This window comes from Vigna unguiculata, chromosome 9 (assembly GCF_037176805.1).
Source record: "Vigna unguiculata cultivar grain cowpea cultivar isolate G323 ecotype 2 chromosome 9, ASM3717680v1, whole genome shotgun sequence".
Lineage (NCBI taxonomy): Eukaryota > Viridiplantae > Streptophyta > Magnoliopsida > Fabales > Fabaceae > Vigna > Vigna unguiculata.
This window is the reverse complement of record NC_140800.1, coordinates 3,142,606-3,165,573: the sequence shown is the minus strand read 5'-3', so window position 1 is coordinate 3,165,573 and position 22,968 is coordinate 3,142,606. Positions and strand designations below refer to the sequence as shown.

The 22,968-nt window shown below is 30.0% G+C and overlaps 3 protein-coding genes across 8 annotated transcripts; 2 read left to right on the top strand and 1 right to left on the bottom strand.

Moving 5' to 3' along the window:
* Nucleotides 1-2,967: 2,967 nt before the first annotated feature.
* CFIM-25 (homolog of CFIM-25) lies at nt 2,968-4,957 on the top strand. The gene is made up of 7 exons (XM_085666418.1): nt 2,968-3,340; nt 3,441-3,486; nt 3,950-4,043; nt 4,137-4,210; nt 4,305-4,392; nt 4,473-4,582; nt 4,676-4,957. The coding sequence occupies exons 1-7, from the start codon at nt 3,171-3,173 to the stop codon at nt 4,745-4,747; spliced, it is 654 nt and encodes a 217-aa protein (XP_085522544.1). The 5' UTR covers nt 2,968-3,170; the 3' UTR covers nt 4,748-4,957.
* A 5,392-nt stretch (nt 4,958-10,349) lies between these two features.
* Nucleotides 10,350-15,501, top strand: LOC114164515 (mitogen-activated protein kinase kinase SIPKK-like). 4 transcript variants are annotated; one of them, XM_028049226.2, is made up of 10 exons: nt 10,350-10,744; nt 10,826-10,916; nt 11,825-11,959; nt 12,874-12,915; nt 13,059-13,283; nt 13,390-13,482; nt 13,677-13,906; nt 14,420-14,465; nt 14,554-14,649; nt 15,082-15,501. In XM_028049226.2, exons 1-9 carry the CDS (start codon nt 10,665-10,667, stop codon nt 14,641-14,643), a joined length of 1,032 nt encoding a protein of 343 aa, XP_027905027.1. In that variant the 5' UTR covers nt 10,350-10,664; the 3' UTR covers nt 14,644-14,649; nt 15,082-15,501. The 4 variants fall into 4 exon arrangements, 3 of the variants coding, with proteins under 3 accessions (XP_027905027.1, XP_027905025.1, XP_085522371.1); XM_028049224.2 differs by having other exon boundaries at nt 10,354-10,744; nt 13,390-13,572; XR_003599557.2 differs by lacking the exon at nt 14,420-14,465 and having other exon boundaries at nt 13,390-13,572.
* Nucleotides 15,428-18,965, bottom strand: LOC114164513 (protein phosphatase 2C 50-like). Of its 3 annotated transcripts, none has more exons than XM_085666244.1 (5): nt 18,665-18,965; nt 17,157-18,575; nt 16,735-17,067; nt 16,354-16,459; nt 15,428-16,050 (listed from the first exon to the last, which is right to left on the bottom strand). In XM_085666244.1, the coding sequence occupies exons 2-5, from the start codon at nt 17,982-17,984 to the stop codon at nt 15,716-15,718; spliced, it is 1,602 nt and encodes a 533-aa protein (XP_085522370.1). In that variant the 5' UTR covers nt 17,985-18,575; nt 18,665-18,965; the 3' UTR covers nt 15,428-15,715. The 3 variants fall into 3 exon arrangements, with proteins under 3 accessions (XP_085522370.1, XP_027905018.1, XP_027905021.1); XM_028049217.2 differs by having other exon boundaries at nt 17,157-18,072; XM_028049220.2 differs by having other exon boundaries at nt 17,157-18,020.
* Nucleotides 18,966-22,968: the final 4,003 nt, after the last annotated feature.

Here is a 22,968-nt window from a genome sequence, read left to right as displayed (position 1 = left end):
TATATTTTTTAAAAATTGTTAGAAGATATCTCTATTATTTGGTTGCAAATAAAAATCAATGGAACCAAATTGTAATTGCCTATTATTTAATAGTCTTGATTGACCCAGCTCTTGTATTCTTCACAAAAGTGTCTTTTGATTGGTCAATGGTCAGCTCTGGACAGTGCTAGGTGGTGGAATATTTTTTTTACAATATATTGGTACGGGTTTTTATATGAATAATTTAATAACAATAAACATTTGAATAATTGTTTTTAGCAAAAATATGTGATTTGTCTTTGCATTTGTGTTTGGTGAAAAGATATTTTAGAAGTCTCAAAAGTCAAGCATTTGTTTTGAAATTGAATCAGGTATACATAGAGATGAAAAATACTTTTTGTGAGTATATTCGTTTTTATTGTGACAAAAAGATATTGAAATTGATGGAGTAGGTTAGAAATAAGATTCATATCTAACTTTTTTAACAATACAATATATATATATATATATATATATATATATATATATATATATATATATATATATATATATATATATGAGTGTTTCTATATTGATTTTAATATGGTTATTTCATTTGTTATTATAATTTCTTTCTATCGGGGTACCTGATTTTAAAGAGAAAAACTACATTTCTTTTGTTATTGATTTATGTATTCCTTTGTTTTGTTAAGGAAAATAAAACATAAATTTCATATTTTCCTCGAATATTAGGAACGAAATGAATAATCAATACAGATACAAATATGTTAACTTTGCACACAAATTTTCAATATAAATTGGCAAATCTTTTTGTTATATTTAGAAAGTTTTTTCTTCTTTCTTTTTTATAAAATAACTTGTTGTGTATCAAATTAGTTAGTGCATGGCTACTAGCTAAAATGTAGTAAACATTTATTTTCAAATAAAGTACTTTCATGAATTTAAAAATTTATAGTGTATGATTATTTGATCATAGTTTTTTTTTCAACTTTACAATATTTTCTTTATTGATGTAAACACTAATTAGAAATTAGAATGGTTTAAAATTAATATCAGTAACGAGTTCAGATTATTTATTGAATTTTTCTTTTACTATTTCTTTACTGAGCCTTACACAATACATTGATATTGTATATTAAAGAAAATGTGTTTTAAGAAATAAAAACCAATGCTTATTAATATTTTGAAGGATCAACATAATAATAACATAAAAAACTTAACAGAAAATTCAAACTAACGAATAATAATAATAGAGGTACTTGCATTTTGAATGCATCAGCAGAAATATTCAATAAAAGAAAATATCTATTAAGGCAAACACTTCATCACATATTAGAAAATAGATATAATTATTGATTTGGTACCCCAATTTTTTTGTTTTGTTCAATTTGGTACCCGAACTTTTAAAATGTTCAATTTGGTATCCCAATTTTTTAAAGGGATTCATTTTAGTACCTTCCATTAAATACTAATTAACACCGATTGTGTTGTGTTGAAATGGCATTGTCCATCCAAAACATATATTTATCAAATAATTAGAATGAAACAAAATTATCATGGATGAAAGGTTCATGATTTATTGTATGACAAGTTGAAAACTTTTCCCTATTCCTATAGTTTCTCTCTTCTCAATGTTTTACTCTTTTCCTTCAAATTATTCCTTTATTTATATCCAGAGTTTACTCCATCTCATGGCAGCACTCCATTGCACCACATTTTTCTCAACAAAACCCCTTTTTTCTGAGCTTGGTTCTGTTCCTGAACCATCCCCAACAACACAAAAAAAAAGGTTATCGGATCTTTTTTACAAAATTGTGAGAGAAAACCGAAGTGAAGATGGTAACAACAGTTTTGACAGTGAAATGAAAGAAGTGAAAGAACAATGAATGGTGATCATGTATCCCTTAGAGAAGAAGTTGTTAAATTTGTGCAGGGGTGCATTCCAAGCTTGGCTTCATGTCATAGCTTTAGTAAGAGGAAGAGAAAGCTTCTTCTTCCACTGCAATGAACGACCCTCACACCTTCCACCTTCTACCTATATAATCTACTTGATAAATGTGCTTCTAATTCCACTACGTACCCTAATTTCCACCGCAATGTCTCGAACTTGTCGTCCCCTTCTTTACCACGAACCCTAATTCCCAAATCCACCTTCAGATTTAAATTCTCTTTGCTTAAATTTTGTTTTCCAATTATTGTAATAACTTTTTTTTTTTACTTCAGAATTTCTTTTTACAATAAATCCACGTGCACAACCCACATTTCTGCCACGTTTTTGATATACAGTGTCACCTCAATATAACACAAACTATGTTAACTGGTATTTAACGGATTGTACTAAAATGAATCTCTTTAAAAAATTGGGATATCAAATTGAACATTTCAAAAGTTTAGGTATCAAATTGAACAAATCCAAAAAGTTGAGACATCAGATAAGTAATTATACCTAGAAAATAGTACTAGTGTGGTTAGTTAGTAAGAAAAATGTTAAAAGAAAGCAGTTTTGAAAATTTCAATGTTGATGTTAAAGAGTCTAAAACGTAGGGGAGACTCGTATTTGGCATCACCAAGTCTTACCACTAAAAAGCGTTAAAAAAGAAACAAATTGGATTGGATGAATGGTTTTTCCATTGACATCAAGACAAGCTCTCATATATTTTTAAACACACTCCATGCCATATGGCACCACCTAATGATTTCAAAAATCAAGAACATTAGGGATAAGATTATTGAATATGTGGTTTTTTATCACTCTTATAAGATTTAGCTATAACGTTATTGTAGAAGAGATAAAACACAAAAAAAGGAGGTTTTTTTTTACTAAAATATTTTTCTCAAGATTCTAAAAGGTTCATACTTGAGTTTCCCATATCGCATGCTAACCGAGTTGTTGTTGGTATTCTAGTAAACTTTTTAACGAAAACCAAGATTGTATGAAAACAATACTTTAATAAATAGAAAACAGTTACGTGAGTTTAACTTAATCCACTCCACCAAAACAAAAAAGCATTTCACCTTAGAGAGCTTTGTGGTGTGCCACGTTTCAGAACAGAGCAGAACAGAACAGAGAAGAACACTCTTTCTTCTTCTTCTTTCTCTCTCGAAAACACTAAATTCTTCTCTCTGCCCCTCTTTAATTCAGTGCCTGTCTACTCTTTTCTTGTTCATTCTTTTTTTTACTTTATGCAAATATGGGGGAAGAGGCGAGTGTAACCAATTTGCGTAATGAAAACGGTGGAAACGAAGATCAGAACATGGAATTCGACATTTATCCTTTGAGTAGTTACTATTTTGGATCCAAAGACGCAATTCCCTTCAAAGACCTCTCTCTACATAATCACCTTCTCAGGATTCAATCCAAGTTCCTCTTCTTTCTCCCTTACCCTCTCTCTTTTACTTCTTTCATTCATTCTCTTTCTTCTCTTCTCTTATCATTTTTTTTTTTTATATTCTTTTATTAGCTATGCTGCTCGTGGATTACGAACTTCTGTGGAGGCTGTCTTACTGGTTCGTTGCTTCTTCCTTTTATCACTTTCCTCTTATCAATTTCTTAAGAATATTTAGCAACTGGTGATGTATTATTTTGCAATATTGTGGATTCTCTTCTGAATATTCTTACTTTGTCATGTGAGGTCTATATTCTGTTCCAAACTTTCTTTTGCAAGTAAAGTTTGAAACTTTTTATTAAAGGATTGAGATTTGGGAAGGCCTGATTCACTTAGCTTTCATTCTAGTTTATGGGTCTGTTTCTGTGAATATAGATGTTCTCATATCAGCCTTTTTATATTCATTTTTTTTTTTAAATTATACATAAACTATTAGAAGTGCTTTATTTTTTCATTTATTTACCCAAAGAGATCCTGTTTGATAATCTTCATCTTAGCTATTGGGCATTTGATTTCAACAAATGGTACAAATGGGTCAGAGTTTTTCAATATAATTCTGAAGTGAGTACACGATGTTGTATCAGGTTGAACTGTTCAAACATCCACACTTGTTGCTTTTGCAAGTAAGAAATTCCATCTATAAACTTCCCGGTGGTAGATTAAGGCCAGACGAATCAGGTACTAGAGGAAGCTCAAACACTGAAATGAAAAGCTTTGAGAATATTTTTTTGTGATGCTTTTTTACTGAAGATGAAATTTGTGAATCTGTAGATACTGATGGATTGAAGCGTAAGCTGACAAGGAAGCTTTCTGTTGATGAAGATGGAGATGGTTCAGAATGGGAGGTATTGTATTACACTTGTGCTTGTGCATTTTCATTTATCATTAAAACCTCACATCATCATATAGAGCAGCTGAACCATAATTTGCTTGGTTCAGGTTGGTGAATGCCTTGGAATGTGGTGGAGACCTGATTTTGAAACATTATTGTACCCTTTCTTGCCACCAAATGTAAAACAACCAAAGGTACATAATTTCATTGGCTTGTTTATACAAAAGTTCTGATAAGGGATGTGCTAGTTTCATAGCCTTGGTTCCTGGTGTCGGAGTGCACAAAAGTGTTCCTTGTGAAGTTGCCTGCAAGTAGGAAGTTCATTGTACCCAAGAACATGAGGTTGCTTGCAGTTCCATTGTGCCAAGTTCATGAAAACCTCAGGGTACAGACTAAGAAAATCAAGACATTTTTTGCTCCTCAGACATGGTTTTGGATAATTGTTGGAGTTTAACTTCTTTACCTTTGCATTTTGCAGACATATGGGCAAATAATATCAGGGGTTCCACAGCTTCTGTCAAAATTCTCTTTCAACATGTTGGAATCTTGATGCTTCATCCATTTCACTGTCTCTGCTAATGAGGGTTTTCTCCTTAGCATCTGCTCCTCATTTCATGGTGGACACAGATTTTGTATATATCATAGCTTTCTATACCAAAAATCAGACTCTAATGTTCAAAATAGATACATATATCATACATGTATTGTTTGTTAGTGTGAGATTTTGTACAGAGTAATGGAGTTATGATTAGTTATTTCATTCTTGCCTTTCTTTTTACCTGATATCATAACTCAAACTTGCATTCACATCATAACTCGGACTATAATATTTTAATACATTGTACAAAATAATAATTGTAAACGATAATCCTAAACAACACATTGATATGAATACTAAAGGTAAACACTAAATGACAATGTAAAGAGTTTCTAGTGACATGGGGTGGAAAATCCAAAATCCTAAAGTAGAGGGAGAAAAAAATTATGAACCGATGGATTTTGGGTGAAAAACTAAAACAGAAAGAGAATTATAAAGGAGAACGGTAATACGTAGATAATGTATATTTTTCATTGCATTCTTTTTAGTTGTGATGGGTTGAGTTAAAGTGTTTTTCTTTTCCTTCTTAATTATGAGTTGATGAGTCAATTTTAATGGATCGAGTTGTATTTAAATTGTGTTGATCTATGAGTTTTGATCATTTTTAGAGCTTTAATTAAAATACAACAAAAAACAAAAATAAAAACATTTTAATCAATTCATTGAAAAATAGAAGACTTTTATTTATTTTTCTTAAAATAAAAAATATCAATAGAATAAAGTGCTTTTTATTCATTATAAATATTTATTATTATTAATGAATATTAGTACTTAGTTATAATATTGTATATTTAAGCCTTTTCACATTTCCTATAGAGGTGCAGGAAGAAAGTATAGAGGTGCAGGAAGAAAGTGCCTGTATAACAACAGTTGGATTGGCCCAATATTCACAATGTTATAGAGAATGTAGATGTTCAAATTCCATTCTTATTTTTTATATTTAGCATCCAAAAATTGGTAAGAAGTTTTTTTGGCTTACTTTTTTTTAACAGTAAAAGATATATAAAATTTAAAATAAATAAACAAAACTATTTTAAGTTTAAATTAAAGTATTATATTTTGAATTTTCGATTGGAAAAAATCGTAATTTTTAATTTATCATCGTTCAAATAATAAAGTTGTAAATGTAAACGTTGAATTTAGATTATATTTGTTAATTTTAAGTATATGTCTATTCAAATTATTTTGATATGATTGTTAACAAATGAATACTTTTTTAACTATAATTTGTTTTAAAACATATACATTTTTATGTAATATAAAATTGTGACTTTTAGATATATTTAATATCTCGAGTTTATTTGAGTGTGAGGACATTTATTGATGATAACAGTTTAAAAGGTTATAATTTAAATTAAAGACTTAAGTTAATTTATTTGTTAATTTTGCTATAGAAACTTTTTATTAAACATTGAATATGAGTTCATGTGAAAATGTTAACATGTTAAATATTATTTTAACTTAAATAAATTGTTAAAGATAATTAATAGTTATAAATATTTTAAATATAAGTAATTTCTTAAATTGTTAATAAAAATTGAAAATCATAGTTATAATTCAAATTAATCATCTAAGTGAGTGTATAATTAAATTAACTTATAGTTATATAATATTTGAGTATATACATATTTATGAAATAAGTTATAGTTTATTATAGAAGTAAATATTTAAGAAAAAAGGTTTAAGATAATTGTAAATTAAAGTTAATCTAAAGTATTTAGATCTAAAATTAATTTGATATTATATATTATTATTATATTGAAAATTTTTATTGAAAATAGGAAATTTAATAGAATGAAGTTTGTGAGTTAGATGAATATTGAAAGAAATATTATTTGTAGACTATTACCGTTAATATAGAAATAACAATAATAAAAATAACTGTGAAGAAAATTACCATAATATGTAGTAACTAAAACCGTGAAAATCATAAATCATGTCTTTTTTAATTGGTTTGCATAAATTGTATAAAGAAAACCTCATCATCATCCCTCAAGTAATGATATGCTTGTAGCTTTGCTGTAATATTTACTAAATAATTTTAAAAAAATGAAAATCAAAGCACGCAAAGCATTATATTATAAAATTTGAATTACAAATGAACATTTCAGAATTTAAATTACATTATAAAACATTTATTACAAAAAAAAGATAGATGAAGATTTTACAAAGAAAGGAAAATTATATTATGACTTTTATTTTTTTATTTTTATTCTTTATTTTTTTGATGTAGTTTAGTCTAAATCATTGATTTTGGTGTTAAATATGTTTTTGGTCTTTAAAGTTTCAATGAATTTTGGAATTAGTCCATCTTCGAAACTTTATGCCAATTTAGTCTTTCATATTTAAAAATGAATGAATTTAGTTCTTCTTACCAAATTTTGTTAAGTTTATTTGACATTTTAAATGTATTTTTTTAATAATATTTGAGTTAACATTGAAGCAAATATATGTTAAACGGTGTAAACAATTCAAATACTATCATGAAATGCACTTGACACGTCAGTTAAACTTAACAAAATTTGGTTAAAAGAACTAAATTTACACATTTTTAAAAATGAAAGATTAATTTGGTCAAAAATTTTCAAAAAGGACTAATTTTACATTTTACTGAAACTTGAGAGACAAAAATTCATATTTAATCCTTCATTTTTTCACAAAAAAAAAATAGTAATAGATTAATCGGTCACCAACAATAAATCACGTCAAGAAAAAAAAAGTCACATTATCATTATCAAGGAAATTACAAGGACAAAAGCAATGTAGAGTAACAATGATATAAGTGTGGGACCAGTTTATGGAGATAGAGGTGTAAAGATTAGGTTTCATTTGGCATTTATTTGTCCATCTTTGATTTATGAACATGCAAGGTCGGTCTTCCTTTCAACATCAGAGGAAATGGATCAGAAGAGACCATAAACAAACTCAGAGTCAACCATGCTTCCGTTTCCTCATTTTTTTTCCAACCACGTGCTTTTTCTACGCTTCCTTCAAATACAATATTTCATTTTATTTCACAATGTTTAAAATGTTTAGAACATTATTTACATTCGAAGGAAACCTTTACTTTATATGAAAAAAAATCTTATTATATATGCTTTTATTTAATGCTAAATTTATATATTTTAGCTAATTTTTTTATAAACCTTTTATGGTTTATTGTTATAAAATGATAAAATCATATAATGGTTTGGTACAATATTATTCTCATCAGAATAAATGTGAACCCATGTTGTTTATTATTTCTCTTCTACAGTGTTCAATGAGGAAAATCTGAAGTGGTAGAGTGGTTAATTTGTTGTTTTCGGATGGATTATTCAAAAGTTTAATAATCAGATAATTAATTGAGACAAACCCACGTATAAAATATAAGCAATTCAAAGTTGAAAAACTTGAAACAAATGAAGTGTAGCAGTTACTTATTGGAAAATTCTGTAGGATTTGCGTTTGTGTTCACAAGAGAGGAATAAGAAGACAAGTAACTTCAGCTTCAATTGGTTGACTTTTCTTGGACACATAAAACCAACAAAAACAATGTTAATGGAGTGTATTAAATAATGGAATACGATGAAAAATAGGAATAATTTCTTAAAGAAAAATTTACTGTACACACAACCATTTTTTTAAATATACATGAAATATTTTTAAGTTAATATATAAAAAAAAACGATCAATTACGGTTGATAAAAAAAAAGAAAAAAAGAAACAGATATAAATAATTTAAAACAAAAAAATATGTAAAAATAACTGTTAATTTTTAAAAATATTTATATTTTAAAGAATAAAATTGATATTTTAAAATATAAAAAAAAAGAATTATATATATTCACAAGGAAAAAAAATTGAACATTCGTATTCTTTAGTTTTGACTAAAGGTTTTTCTCCGTAAGTTTAAAATTTTGACATTACTTAGAAGTTAAAATTAATTTAATAATAGTTTATGTACATAGTTCATTCTTAATTTATTATAAAAAGCTTTTAATAACAAAGCTACGATAGAAACACTGATTTTCAATCATTATTTATATGCGGTTATTGATGTCAATAATATATTATCCAAACAAACTTAAAATTAAAACACATTTTTTATTATTAATTACAAATTATTAGGAAAACAGAATGCGACCAATTTTATATCTTATTTAATCAACATCACTAATGATTCCTCAATTATCAATAAATTCTAATCAATAGTAAAAAAAAGTGTGTTAGAAATAATTTCTTAGAATTAAAGTATTATTACTTCTTTTGTCACAAAATCAAAACTAACAAATTTGAGTGAGAGAATTAATACTTTAAAGGCAAAAGTCTATACACTTAAAAATAATAAGCCAAATAGTTAATAATTATATATTAACAATTCAACGTTGAAAGTATTTGCAACCTAAGCAGATAAATATTGTTTATAACAATTATATTAATTATTAGACAATTTTTTACTTGTTTCCTAAATAGTCTTGGCGTTCACACGTGGATGATTATCTAGAATGCATGTCACGATACTACAAAATTGTGTCCACTTCAAAGACTACACTTGTAATAAACAAATGTGTAATTGGTATTAAAAGACTCTTTTACTACTTTGATTTTTCATAATTATTACCTAAAATGTTATATTTATATAAAAATTTTATTGTTTATTGATTAATTAACAATGCATGAAAATTAAATTGAAAACATGTTAAAAGAGATAATATTATTTTTTAAATATGTGGTAATAATCCGTTACTATTTATATATATATATATATATATATATATATATATATATATATAATATAATTTAAATTTAAATTTAGACACAACATTAAAATTTGCTCATATTTTAAACTTTCATAAATTTTGATATTTATATTTTAAAAAGAAATATATAACTCTTTTAACTCAACAAAGTTATTTTTTCTTTCATATATTTAACTGCATTTTAGGTAACATTTAAACCGCAATATTTGACGCAATCCAATTCAAATAACAGATTAAATCACTCTATTTAATATATAAGAAAAAAATTAATTTTGTTGAATTATGATAATTATATTTATTCATTATTAAATTAATTATAATTTGACATTCAATTTTATATACTAAAAACATATTTAATTTATTTAATCAATTAAATTTTAAGAAAATATAAAATAAAAGGTATTTTATAAGGCACAGTACTTTGATTCTTCTTTTCATATATATATATATATATATATATATATATAATAACACGGAGAATTAAATTAAAAAACACAAGCTGTAATTTTTTAAATAAATAAAATTTTATAGGAAATGATGACGTTAGTTTTTGATCATTCGCACATAATTAATTACATCACGAAGACACATTTGGTTTATTTGATCAAGATAATAATCTCACCGTCTGTGTTAGTGGTGCGGGAAAAATCTGTAACATCGAAAGAAAGAAAAAGAAACCTTGATTATGTGTTCATAAGTTTTCCACGAATTATTAAATAAAAAAATGGTCTTTAATAGAATTCGCAATTGCACGTGAGAACACTGAATAAAGAAAAAGAGCAGTGAAAAAAGAGAAAGAGTATTATTATGAGACTCGCGTATAATGTCTGAAATGTCAACACAAGTCTTCCTCTTCAAACTTCAAACCTCATTTCTTTACTCCTTTATTGTGATCCTTCTTCTTACCAACCTATTGCAACTTCAACTTTAACATCACAATCTTCAAAATACTATAAATCTTTCACTTTCAACTCAGTTACTTGCACATATTATATACTATAATCACTTAGTTGTCTCATATTTTTTCATCATATTCATACATAATCTTACTATATATACGTATAAAGAAGGTCTTTATTTTTTCTTTTTTTCTTGGAGCTTGGGGACCCAAGTGGGAGCTCATAATCATGAAGAAAGGGAGCTTAAGCTCTGGTCTCAAACTCACTGTTCCTGCATCTGATTGGGGTTCATTTTCCACCAAGTTTTTGTGAGCCTCTCTTTTGATTCAATGTGTTTGTTTTGTGTGTGGTTTTGGCTGATTCGAATTGTGGGTATTTGGGTGCGGTAGGTCTGAGTCTGAAAGTGAAACGTTCAAGGCAGTGGACTTGCTTGTCGACAAGGAAGGAGTTCGAGTTGTTTCTGAGAAGGAAGAGGAAGCTGTAACATTTTTCTCTTTAACGTTCTATGTTTTGCACTTTATTAGTTCCCTCTTTGAAAAATGTGTATGTTCAATTGGGTTGGTAAGTTGTTTCTCTTTTGGATTTGATCTTTTGATACTTATGAAATGCTTCCTTTGACAAGAAGGGGTTCCTGAGCTTGTGTTGTTCGATAAAATGGGGAACTTTTTTGTTTAGGAGAAGAAAAAGACTTAATTTACGATAGAATGTTTGGTGTTTCTCCCTTATAATAAGATATTGTTTAAAATAATTTGGATTGGAACATAGGCTGCAAGCTGATGAAGTTAAAGATTTTGTTCTGGAGACAGCATTCAATTTATGAAGTGCTGAATACATTTAGTTTATAATTTCATTTCTATTCTATCTAAAATAAAATAAAATATGTTTTGTTGTTTTCTAGACTCAAGAAATTTGTTTTGGTTTCAACCAGAATGTTGTGTGAACTTCTAGGGTCAACAGAATGTGCCAAAGTATCATCCTTTCTATGCTTTTTTTTTGTTTGTGTAGTTAACCCGTCAGTTATGGTATAAACTGCTGATCTTTTGGAAAATTTGCAGGCTTCTAGAAAAACACTTTTGCATAAACTTATTTTTGAAAGGGAGAGATATAATTAGGGGAGAGAAGTATGAAATTAGATGATTCATATAGTAGTTAGAAATAGGGAAATAATGAATTATAAAAGGGTAAAGAGTAATCTATCTCACTTTGACCCTTTGCAATATTATGATCTCAATCTCTGTGCATTACTTGGTCCTTGACTCAAGAGGTTTGAATCTTGGAGTTCCTGTTTAGTAGTATTTTGTTTGGTCAATCCACTTTTGAAAACAGGTTACATGAAAACTGAATTCTGATGATTTTGATTTTGAGTTTAATATCTGTGCTGTCTTCAGCCACCACCAATCACGCCACTAGACAACCAGTTGAATCTGGCAGATATTGATACAATCAAAGTGATTGGAAAAGGAAATGGAGGGATAGTGCAATTGGTGCAACACAAATGGACTAATCAATTTTTTGCATTGAAGGTATACTGCATACGTACATTGTTTTGAGCTTGCATCTTCTTTTTCTTTTATCATTGTTTTTGTACAGTCATGTCAACCCAAGTCATAATTTCAATGGTAAAATCATTTTCATTCTCCATTAAATCCATCTCATGAAGAATTTAGATTTTGTGATATTTAATTTTTTTTCTCCATGAAATTAGTGTAAGCCAAGGGAACATAAAGTTTCAGGAAGTTTTGATCTCAAAGAGAGTTTAACAAATTGGTTTCCTTAGGAGTAAGTTCATTTTCATTCATCCATTATGTCAGAAATGTCATCATATTCAATTAACATTAGACCTATTAATGCCACTGAACATAAATCATTGGGATGTGGATAACTTAATCAGTTAAAGGGGACAAATTCAGGTAATGATCAGAAGACTACAGTCATAATTGTACAGCATATTGAATGTACTAATTCCATTCATTTAATATCCGTATTTTGGTGTTACTTGAATAAGAGATGCTGTTTCTATTTTTATAAATGGAAAGTTATAGAAAATGAAAAGTTGAAAAATAGTTGTATAATGATCCAAAAATTGCAAAATAAAAGATAAAAGAAAGGTTTGTTTTGATTTTCAATCTTTTATATTGAATATTCTAGTATTCTTATGCATGAAAAGATAGATAATTAATTAGATAGACGTGGTTGGTCTCTCTTATTGATTTTTGGCCACATTTTCCACAGAGTCCCCTTATCTCTTCCTTCTTTGAGTTAGACTTGTGAAAGAAGGGACCAAGAAGAATTTTTTTTTTTTTTTCATCCCTGTACTTCATCTTAATTTTTTACACACTATATTTTATACAGTTTCATTCCATTTGAGTTTTCTCTCCTGTAGTTTCGTGATGGTTAGTTTTTGGTCCCAATTTCTTACTAGACATGATTTTTTCAGCCTACAGAAATCTGCCCCATAGAAGTTTGGGTCAAAGTGTGGGTAGGTCCACACACAGTCAACATATGTTCTTTCTTTCTTTTTCTTTTATCAGTGTATGTATACATTGGTTTGTGTTTTGAATATGACTAAATATTTATCTTCTTTATTGGTTTGATAGCATATTAAATGTGTTCTTGATTTAGGAAATTCATATGAATATTGAGGAGCCTATTCAAAGGCAGATAGCACTTGAGCTAAAAATTAATCAATCAGCACAATGTCCTTATGTTGTTGTCTGCTACCAGTCATCCTACCATAATGGTGTCATATCAATCATATTTGAGTACATGGACGGAGGATCCTTAGAAGATCTTCTGAACAAAGTTCAAAAAATTCCAGAGTCGTATCTTGCTGCCATCTGCAAGCAGGTGAGAAATAAAATATTGCATTTCATCCTTGCACCATCTGAGTTTTTTCTCTCTTCATTCCTAACTAGATTACATACCCTTTTCTTGTTTTACCACTACAATGTAGGTGCTGAATGGTTTAATGTATCTTCACCATGAAAAATACATTATCCACAGGGACTTAAAACCTTCTAATCTGCTGATAAATCATAGAGGGGAGGTAAAGATTACTGACTTTGGTGTAAGCATAATCATGGAAAATACATCTGGTCAAGCAAATACTTTCATTGGCACACACAGCTATATGTCTGTGAGTAACACAAGCAAGTGTATCTATCTATCATTTTTCCTCTTGGCAATTACATTTGCCAACATTTCATGGAATACAACTTTTCCATCATGCTCATTTTGCAGCCAGAGAGAATCACCAGTAACCAGAATGGCTACGACTACAAAAGTGATATATGGAGCCTGGGACTGATTTTGCTCAAGTGTGCCACGGGGCAGTTTCCATATACACCGCCAGATCAACGTGAGGGATGGGAAAATATTTTCCAGCTTATTGAAGTCATTGTTGAAAAACCTTCCCCCACTGCTCCACCAGAAGATTTTTCTCCAGAATTTTGCTCATTTATCTCAGCATGGTATATATTAACAATGTTTCAGTAACCAAATCATATAACCTCAACGAACTTTTCTCACTAAAAGAAAATTAAAACATGTTGGGAATAATCTGGTGAGCTGAAGTCTCATATCGGATAGAAATGACAAAGATATATACCATATAAGATGAAAAACTCATAAACTCAATGTTTTGAAGTTTTGAATTAAAAGTGGTATCAATTTCTTATGTGGATTTATCTAATGTCAGATATATATAATATATAATATCTCCCTAATAGCTCCCTCAGATAATTTTTTTTTTTTGAGGTATTCATACTTTGTAATATAGTATATCTAAATTGTGTCCGATGCCCTTTATATTTTTAATGATATCTTATATAATTTCATTGAACAAATCCTCCTGTGTTTAAACATATCTTAGAGATTGGACCTCCAATCACTATATATATATAATCAGCTATTTTGAAATAAATTTTGTTATTGTGCGTTTTATGAGGCTTCTCTGATCATCCTTTTGTCTTTTCTGTGTTTAGTTTACAGAAAAATCCAAGAGATAGACCGTCTGCTCGTGACCTTATAGTATGCATAATCTTAACTATATGAGTAACCCATGTAAAATATATCAAATACTCGTTCTTACTGTGTATATCTCTGATTTAAATTTCAGAACCATCCTTTTATCAAGTTGTATGAGGACTTGAATGTGGATCTTTCAACTTATTTCTACAACGCAGGATCTACACTTGCAACCATATAGAACATGGTATGTTTCCTTCCTGGACTTTATTCAAAGGTAACAGAATTTGTGCTATGTATCACTTCACTAGGTATTCTTGAATGCAAATTACCATAAACAAAATGTTTTGATCTGTCACAATAGTTGCTTCTATATGGAGGGAGCAAAGCAAACCAAGGTTTTAAATTGCATGCAGTTGAAATTTCTGTAACTCTAAATATTGTGAAAAATTAAGGGGCAACTTCAGCTGATGCAGTCACTTAATGTTGCAGTCAAAATTGTAATCGCAGACTGTTTTTTAAACCTTGGTAACTGCTATAGATACTCATGCTTCGAGACTAAGAAATTACCTGACTGATTTCTAATTTTTTATTGAAATGATCACTTGTTTTTAAAGCTTGTATTGTGCTACTTAATATATTGGAAAACTCTTCTAAAGCCGATTTCATACATTTGCAGATATTATTACCTAAACTACAAGTAAATGTGGAATGTGCTCGTTTGCTTCCAAGTTTCCTAGTCTCCGTAGTAGTAATATATGAGGCCCTTTCACATAAAATATACACAGTTCTGAGCAGTGAACGATATGGCATTCTCTGTGAACTTGGCAAATGGCAAGTTCTACTGTCACTTGGTGGAGGATCCCCAATTACCATGACCAGAATTTGCAGAATGGAGCCAGCGAAACCAGCTTCTATAGTTATGTCAGAGAATAGTGTTTTGTTGCCAAGATAGAGTAAAATGTTTTATAATACAGACTCTTGAGAGAAATATGTACCTACTCATTTGAAAATAAGCAATAATGTATTCAATAGTGGTTGTGATGATTATTTGATAAGACAACTTGAAACTTCTACAATATTGTTGATTAAAAATTAATCTAACTTTCTGATGGGGGCAGCAGCAGAGTGACACCTCAATCTCGGCTTAACGTGAGGCATCCCTGTGCGCAACAAATTCTGGCATACAATGCATAGCCCTGTTGAAAAACTGAAGGGCCAATATAATAAATAAACAAATATGGTAAGGACTAAAAGATAGTTTTAGAAATGGAATACATTTGAGAGCTATTCCAGATAAAGGGTTATCTATTTTATTCTTTTTTCTTGAGTTTTCTTTGGGGCTTCAAGTCTATAACAATGACAGAGATGTTATCTTTGGTTCCTCTTTGAAGGGCAAGTCTAGATAGATACTCTGCAGCATACTGAGCTGCAGGGTCAGGTCCTTGGCCTTGTTGTGATGATGAGTTGTTGCCATTCTTCTTATGCCAAAGAAGGATTCTCCTTCTTGCAAAGTCACAGGCTTCTTCATTTGTCATCACATCCCATAATCCATCACTCGCCAGAATGAGGCACTCATCGTTTTTGTCTCTTTGGATACACTTCACTTCTGGCTCTGGAATTACCCATGGTTTCAAGTACCTGTCACCTTTTAAGGAACAATAACCAAATTTACATTCTGCAACACATTATACACTCTATATATAACTCTATATATAAAGTTTTTCATTTAAACCGTCTAAAATGTGAACGAAGTTCAAGTTTGGTGATATTTTAAAAAGAGCAAATTAAGGAAAAGATAGGAGAAGACTAATGGAGAACCATTTGATAACAAAACAAAAGCTTTATGGAATGTGTTTTCAGAAAAAGAGCATATTAATATATATTATCCATAAATAATTTTTTGCACCTGTATAAATTGGTGTTATAAAACAACACAGTAAACACATACCTATGGATCTTGATACTGCCAAAACACCAAGAACTCGGTACCCATTCCATTGAATGACCCTTCCTCCTGAAGCTTCTATCCTTTCCCATTCATCTTCTCTATTTGGCTGAAAAAGATGAAAAACAATTTCCTCCATCAGATAACTAGAGCTTCTAATAATAGTCCATTCCAAAAAATAAATAAAATTGAAGCATGAACAAAATTCAGTATAGTTCTTTGCTTTGGTACCATTATTCAATCAGAATTAGAACTTCACCTCCAAATTCAACATTGACTTCAAATGTCAATTACTAAGGCGAAATTCCAATTTCAATTAAAGAACAACACTAAAAACACTTATGTAAATGTTTGCAAACATTGTCCTTGAAAAGAATGTCTTACTTTGTGATCATCAGAGAGTGGCATTGCTTCTTTTCCACGACACAAGACAGCTCTTGAATCTCCACAGTTTGCAACTATTATGTGAGTCTGAGTCAAAAGGGCAACCACAGCAGTGGAGCCAACAGCCTCAGAAGCAAGAGGTTCAACACTTGCTCCATTACCTTCACCAACCCCTCCAACCTCATCATCTACTTTGTGAAAGCAATTGGAGAATGCCTTCTTCCATTGGTTCTCCCAGTTTTCTCTCCCATTCTGTTCATCCAAACTCCATCGTGCAGCTTTTATCTCATCAACCAACACTGAATGAAGATGTTCCCGGCAGTAATTGGCAACCTATGAAAACATCACCCCCCATGTGACATGGAATGGAATAAGGAGTAACTTGGATGATACAATTGAAAGCAAGTGTTTTTAAGGCATACCTGACAGCCCCCATGTCCATCATACACACCAAAAAAGTGGGCTGGTGAAAAGTTTGAATTTTCACTCACATAATCATCCATTACCATCATTGAAGGAACTTCAAAAAGATGAGGCCTAACAGCAATAGCATCTTCCATCTCCTCTCTCCTTCCACAAACTGATGAGCAACCCCATAGTGGGTTAGTGCTGATAGCACCACTCAAGTCCAAGCATGTAGCCTTCTCTGCAATCTCATGAACCACAGAAAATGTTTTTTTATCAGGTTCATCTGATCCACTTCCATCTTCACTCTCATGCCCCCCAGCAACAGAAACCATGTTCTGCAGCGGCTCTATAGCTGAACCTGGCGGCTCAGTCAAACCAGCCCTTCCATGAACTGTGTTATCATCAACCTTTATGGTGATAGGTGAACTTATTTCACAACAATTAGCCACAGAAACAGAAGATTCCTCCCTACAAGGACTACTTTTGTCACCAGCAGCAGATTGAGAGATAGGCTCACACTTAAAATCCTTAGCTAACAATGATTGATTTTGGGTTTGGTTTTCAGCATGGAAACAATTATTGTCTCCTTGACTTACCATTTCTGAGACAAGGTCAGCTCCAACCTGGTTGTTCTTTGCTTCTGAAGACACTTTAATTTGGGATTGAAGACAAATATCTGAGTGATTTTCACTTTCAATTGCAGGATTTAATATTAATACTGGTGCAGTGTTTGCCCTGAGCTTTAGGCCAGTTATCTCCATGTGGGTTGTGACTGATGGATCTTTTTGTATTAAATTCCCAAGTGCGAATGGCACTGCAACCGTCGAAGTTATTTCCTCCATAGGTTGTATTTATGCCTTGTTTCAAATAGCCTTATCCTATTTCAAATAACCCTATCAACAAAACCTCTTCTCAAAGACAAGAAAACTCCTACGGCAAGAAATTAAAAGATCTCAGAACAAATCTCCTCTACAGTGTAACAAAGTTCAAAATCAAAGGTTATATTGAAACAGTGAAGCTAGATGCTAGAATAGCTCTATCATAGACCCTTTCTCTATTTAAACCCCAAAAGAGAACAGTCCAAAAAAAATCATTAATTTCTCTGCCCCTCACAAATCTTTGATTAATTCATGGAGCAGAAGAAAATAGATGATTCAAGAAATCCAAATCATTGTCAAAGTCAGTGCCTTGTCTCTCTCTAGCAAACAAGGGGACAAGGGAAATGGGGTCATGAAAAAATTATAAACAAGAAAACAAGGACAAGAACAAATAGTACAAATTAGAAGAGAAGTTCCTTGGATCTGAGGGAAACAACATCCACCATTGAAATTGAACTTCCCTGGGTTTACCTCTTGTGTTCCTTTCATGTGTCAACAACAACATGGCCACCCATCCTCATGTCAACTTCAACCTACTTTATGCCATTGCTACCTCTAATAAATTAGATACCTCAATTTGTTTCTTTCTTCAGTGCATTCAGACTAATCTCTTGAAACAGTAAAAGTGCAGAGTTGTTGCTTACCTTCATAAAATGAAAAAAGGGACCAAAACCTCAGCAAGTAGATGATGCCAAAGCCATTATTGGACTATCTGCATCAAACTTTAAACAATCAAACATGTGTATGTATTCTCTTCACCCTTTTCTTTACTCCCAAAAAAAAAAAAACAAAAACTGAAAATAAAGAGTACTCTCTACTCTCAACTCTCAACCAATGAAAACAAACACCTAACAGATGATTCATGATTGGTTGCCTTTTATCGTCAATAAAGAAAAGCAGAAAACAATAGAATTCTTCCACACAATGTTTTGTTTTCTTCACCAACCAAAGAAAAAAATGGAAAATAATTGTACTGTAAAAGACTTCATTCACACTTGTTCTCTTGCTTAATGATTCAAGAGCCTGACACGTAGCACTTTCGTTTCGTTTTTTAGTTGGTCGGTTTGGTTAGGTTACATCATTCCCTAACAAATATCTAAAAGGAACACTTTCTTTAATATCACCGAAATCTGCACAAGATTTTGGACTTCAAAGTCTTCCTTTCTAACTCTCATCCATTCCTATCTTTTTGCAAACGTGCTTTCTTTTACAATAGTGTTCCAAACGGTGATCATGTTTGAACCATAGTCTGCATATCAATATTTTATAAACGAAAATGTTAGAATTCCAAGTGAGCTATTTCTATTTTGATAAAATTTTAGTTGTTAGTTTTTTTAATGAAAATAGTTTGTGAAAGGCAATGGAAGAAGAGCACGTAAGAGTTGGAGGGCATGTGCGTGAAGATGATGAGAAGATCCCCATGGCCTAGGGGAGATGCACAAACGAATATAATACATTCATTAAAAGTTTACATCTTCAACATAGATAAGGATCAGGTGATTTAGGTCATACAAAAAGATTAAAAATTGCACTCATTTCAATATTGTTTATTATCTTTACGTTGATTTATCCCACTAAAGTTATCAGAGATGATGTATGAAGAATAAGTTGTTGCTATGTGGGTATTATCTTAATACACAGAAATTATCTTATTCACTCAATATGAATATACCTTTACACAACCAGAACGAGAGAATTTGTATAATCATCAATTGTTAAAAATGGAGATGAATATTCCCTTGCCGTCCCTATAGAGATTAAATATTATTCCATTTCAAAACAAAATCTTATTTGTCCACCTTTCTACTATTCTTTTAATTACTTCATATAACTTACTTCTGATAGAGTAATTAATTCAATTAATTTTATTCAATTTAAAAATTAATCTATCGGATTTAGCCTCGTTATAATGATTTTTAAAATACTTTTTCTTATTTATTATTAAAATTACATATAAATAAAACAAGACTAGAAAATTCTTCTAATTTAATTTATGTCTTGTATCAAGTAAAAGAGGAAGTATTGTTTTTAATTACATATATAGGGGGTTTATTACGAAAAACATTTGAGTGTTTTACAGTATAAAGTAGAAAAAATTTTGTTTTTCTTGATTCATTTTTAAAGTATAAGATTTTTTTTTTGTAATGTTTTTCGGTAACTTTTTTTCTTACAAAATTTTTCTATTGAAATATAAGTTTTTCAAGTTAAAACAGCTAAAAAAAATATTATTATAAGATAATTTAACATGATAATACACATTGGAAAAACAAATTACAAAAGCTAATGTTTCTTCAAACAATAATTTGGTTAAAAATTCTAAAGTACATTAATAACGTTAATTTAATTTAATTTTCTATTAAAGTTAGAAGAATTAAGGTTATAAATAATAAGCATCTTTTAAAAAAGTATATAATGAAAATCCTACAATACAAATGGTGTGTGGAGTGGTTAATTTGCTTTAAGTTCATCTATGTCCTTCTAAATGTCATTAACCATATTCTTGTTTGAGTGAAACTCAATTAAAATATTTAGAAAGTAAATTTTAAGTTAACTCAACTTCACAGCACTATTTATTGGAATTATTAATATTTAAATTAAATATGTATTTGTCCCTAATAAATTATCGAATTTACTTTTTTATCTCTAATTATTTTTAAAAAGATTGTTTCTAATAATTTTTATCTTTGACTGGATCTCGAAAATCCTATCTAAACCAGTGTTCACAATTTTCAGGAAAAAGAAACAATTAACATTTTATTAATGCTAAAAAAGTTAAAAGTATATTAAAAATAGAAGAAAAAAAATCCAATAATGTATCTTACTAACCATATCTAAACCCTAATATTTTTATATAGCACAAATATCCACTTATAAGTAAAGGGCAGAAAAGGTTTGGTGGCCTACATAGGGTCATTTTCCAGCACGTTCCCTTACCCAAAACAAAGGGAAAAGCATACATAAACAAAACCAATGAGAACGGTGGTGTCACTTAAAAGCTTCAAGTGTGAATTAATGATGAATTAGGCAACTTTCACCATTTGATAATGTCATCATCACTACTAATGATTCCATTCCTACAATACTTCCAAAAACACTTGGCAAAGGCTCTTTTGTCCCTACCCAATTTCTAACTCTAGCTTTATTAACTTGGAGAGAAAATGGGAGGATCAAAAGAAGCAATGATGTGATTTCTTGACATTAATAAGAAAAACGCCGATGTCTATAGATTGTGAAGGAGAAAGAAAAGTCATATGGTAATTGGTTTCAATACATGCAATACACAGGATCAAATTATAAAAGATTATAATTTTATAATGACTAATGAAACACTTATGTATAATCGTAAAACAGGAAATTCTTATTTTAGGCTTAAGGTGGTTGTAATTTTTTAGTTTATAGTTTTTAAACATGAGTTTTGGAAACAAAACTAGTTGTCTTGATGAGAGAGGATTTGAATGATTTTAAATTGATTTAAAAATAATTTTAGAACCTTTTCAAAAACATAATAAAAGATTTCCTAATTCTAATTTTAAGTTTTCAAGAATTATTTGACCCTTTACAATATTTTTTCTTATTTTTTTGTGTCTGTGTCAATTCTTTCTAAGAAAAAGAATTCATTAAAGTAAATCAATCTTTGTGAATGAGTAGTATCCTAGACTAGACTGACTCAAATTTTGGTTCGGACCGAGCCGACTCAACCTTTGACCCGGGCCTGAACGGCTCGACCTTCAACTCTGTCTGACTTGACCTTCAGCTCGAATCAGTTCAACTCGACCTTCTTTTCGATCTGACTCAACTTTTTGAATTTCTTAACTTTTTATGTTCTAAGTAATGAACAATTCTACAACTTAAAATTTTTTAATTTCCTTCTTTTTTGAGTAAATTTCAAATTCTACTATTTTAATTATTTGAAATACCTTCTCAAAATTTCTTAAATTTTTTTTTTTAATTTTTTCATCCAAACAATTCATTTTTCAAAAATTTCAAATTCAAATAAATAAATTATTCTCTTACATCATCCAAACATATCATTAAGGAATTATTTTGAAAAGAGCATAACATTCTATAAGCTATCATATCCACACAAATTTTTAAAATAGGTATAAAACTGTTATATAATACATGCATAGCTAAAAAGTAGGATTCAACAATGATTTAGAACCATCTTTAAATCTCAACATGGGATTCTCATTGTAAATCTGAGATACTTCAACGATTCAAGGTGTAAATAATTTGCATTTCTTTTTAATTTATAAACGTACTTTCAACTGGCATGACTGCAAAATCCAACCACGAGTCCATTTTTTTCAGTGCATTCAAATTTATTGAATTGAAGCTGATACCACAGCAAAAATGAACCAAATCATCAGTGTTAAAATCACACAAGCAAAAAGATTTAATTCAGGTTCAGACTCAGCAATAATCCTGTCAGGGAAATATATGTACTTACATAGAGAATGGCAGGCTTGAGGAAGACAACCATACAAATAAGCGATTAGTCATCCATGTAGAATATCCAACTTATTTTGGGCAGAGATATCTGAAGGAATTCTATTACAAGATCAACAAATAATAGGTAAGGGTCAGAGGAACGAAATATTCAAACCTTACCTCCCTACGTAAAACGAACATCTCAAATCAGTTCTGCTAATAAAAACCCTATGCACATTAATTTCTAAGAAAGTTGGATCATATCAATAACATTTGAATTAAGTTTCAAGAACAAAATACCCTTGCAATCTTCGGAAGTTCCTCGGCACAAACTTCTACAAATAGCCATGGGATTGCAGCTAATAGATCAGACATTAGATAACCAGAGTGACCATAGATGTGTCATATTATATATGAAAGTCATAATCAGGACAACAAACTGTCCGGAGAGGAGAGCCGCATTCGTTATCTGATGAAACACAAAATGGTCACATTTACATTAGTTACAAAACTTTCC

What these genes read in the sequence shown, in the direction of transcription:
- CFIM-25 (XM_085666418.1), top strand. Translation starts at nt 3,171, where the DNA reads ATGGGGGAAGAGGCGAGTGTAACCAATTTGCGTAATGAAAACGGTGGA. An exon ending in ATTAAGGCCAGACGAATCAG is followed by an intron (nt 4,044 to 4,136) that starts GTACTAGAGGAA and finishes GTGAATCTGTAG; the next exon opens with ATACTGATGGATTGAAGCGT. An exon ending in GAGATGGTTCAGAATGGGAG is followed by an intron (nt 4,211 to 4,304) that starts GTATTGTATTAC and finishes TGCTTGGTTCAG; the next exon opens with GTTGGTGAATGCCTTGGAAT.
- LOC114164515 (XM_028049224.2), top strand. Translation starts at nt 10,665, where the DNA reads ATGAAGAAAGGGAGCTTAAGCTCTGGTCTCAAACTCACTGTTCCTGCA. An exon ending in CTGAGAAGGAAGAGGAAGCT is followed by an intron (nt 10,917 to 11,824) that starts GTAACATTTTTC and finishes TGCTGTCTTCAG; the next exon opens with CCACCACCAATCACGCCACT. An exon ending in AAGTTTGGGTCAAAGTGTGG is followed by an intron (nt 12,916 to 13,058) that starts GTAGGTCCACAC and finishes TTCTTGATTTAG; the next exon opens with GAAATTCATATGAATATTGA.
- LOC114164513 (XM_085666244.1), bottom strand. Translation starts at nt 17,984, where the DNA reads ATGGAGGAAATAACTTCGACGGTTGCAGTGCCATTCGCACTTGGGAAT. An exon ending in ATGGACATGGGGGCTGTCAG is followed by an intron (nt 17,068 to 17,156) that starts GTATGCCTTAAA and finishes ATGTTTTCATAG; the next exon opens with GTTGCCAATTACTGCCGGGA. An exon ending in CACTCTCTGATGATCACAAA is followed by an intron (nt 16,460 to 16,734) that starts GTAAGACATTCT and finishes CATCTTTTTCAG; the next exon opens with CCAAATAGAGAAGATGAATG.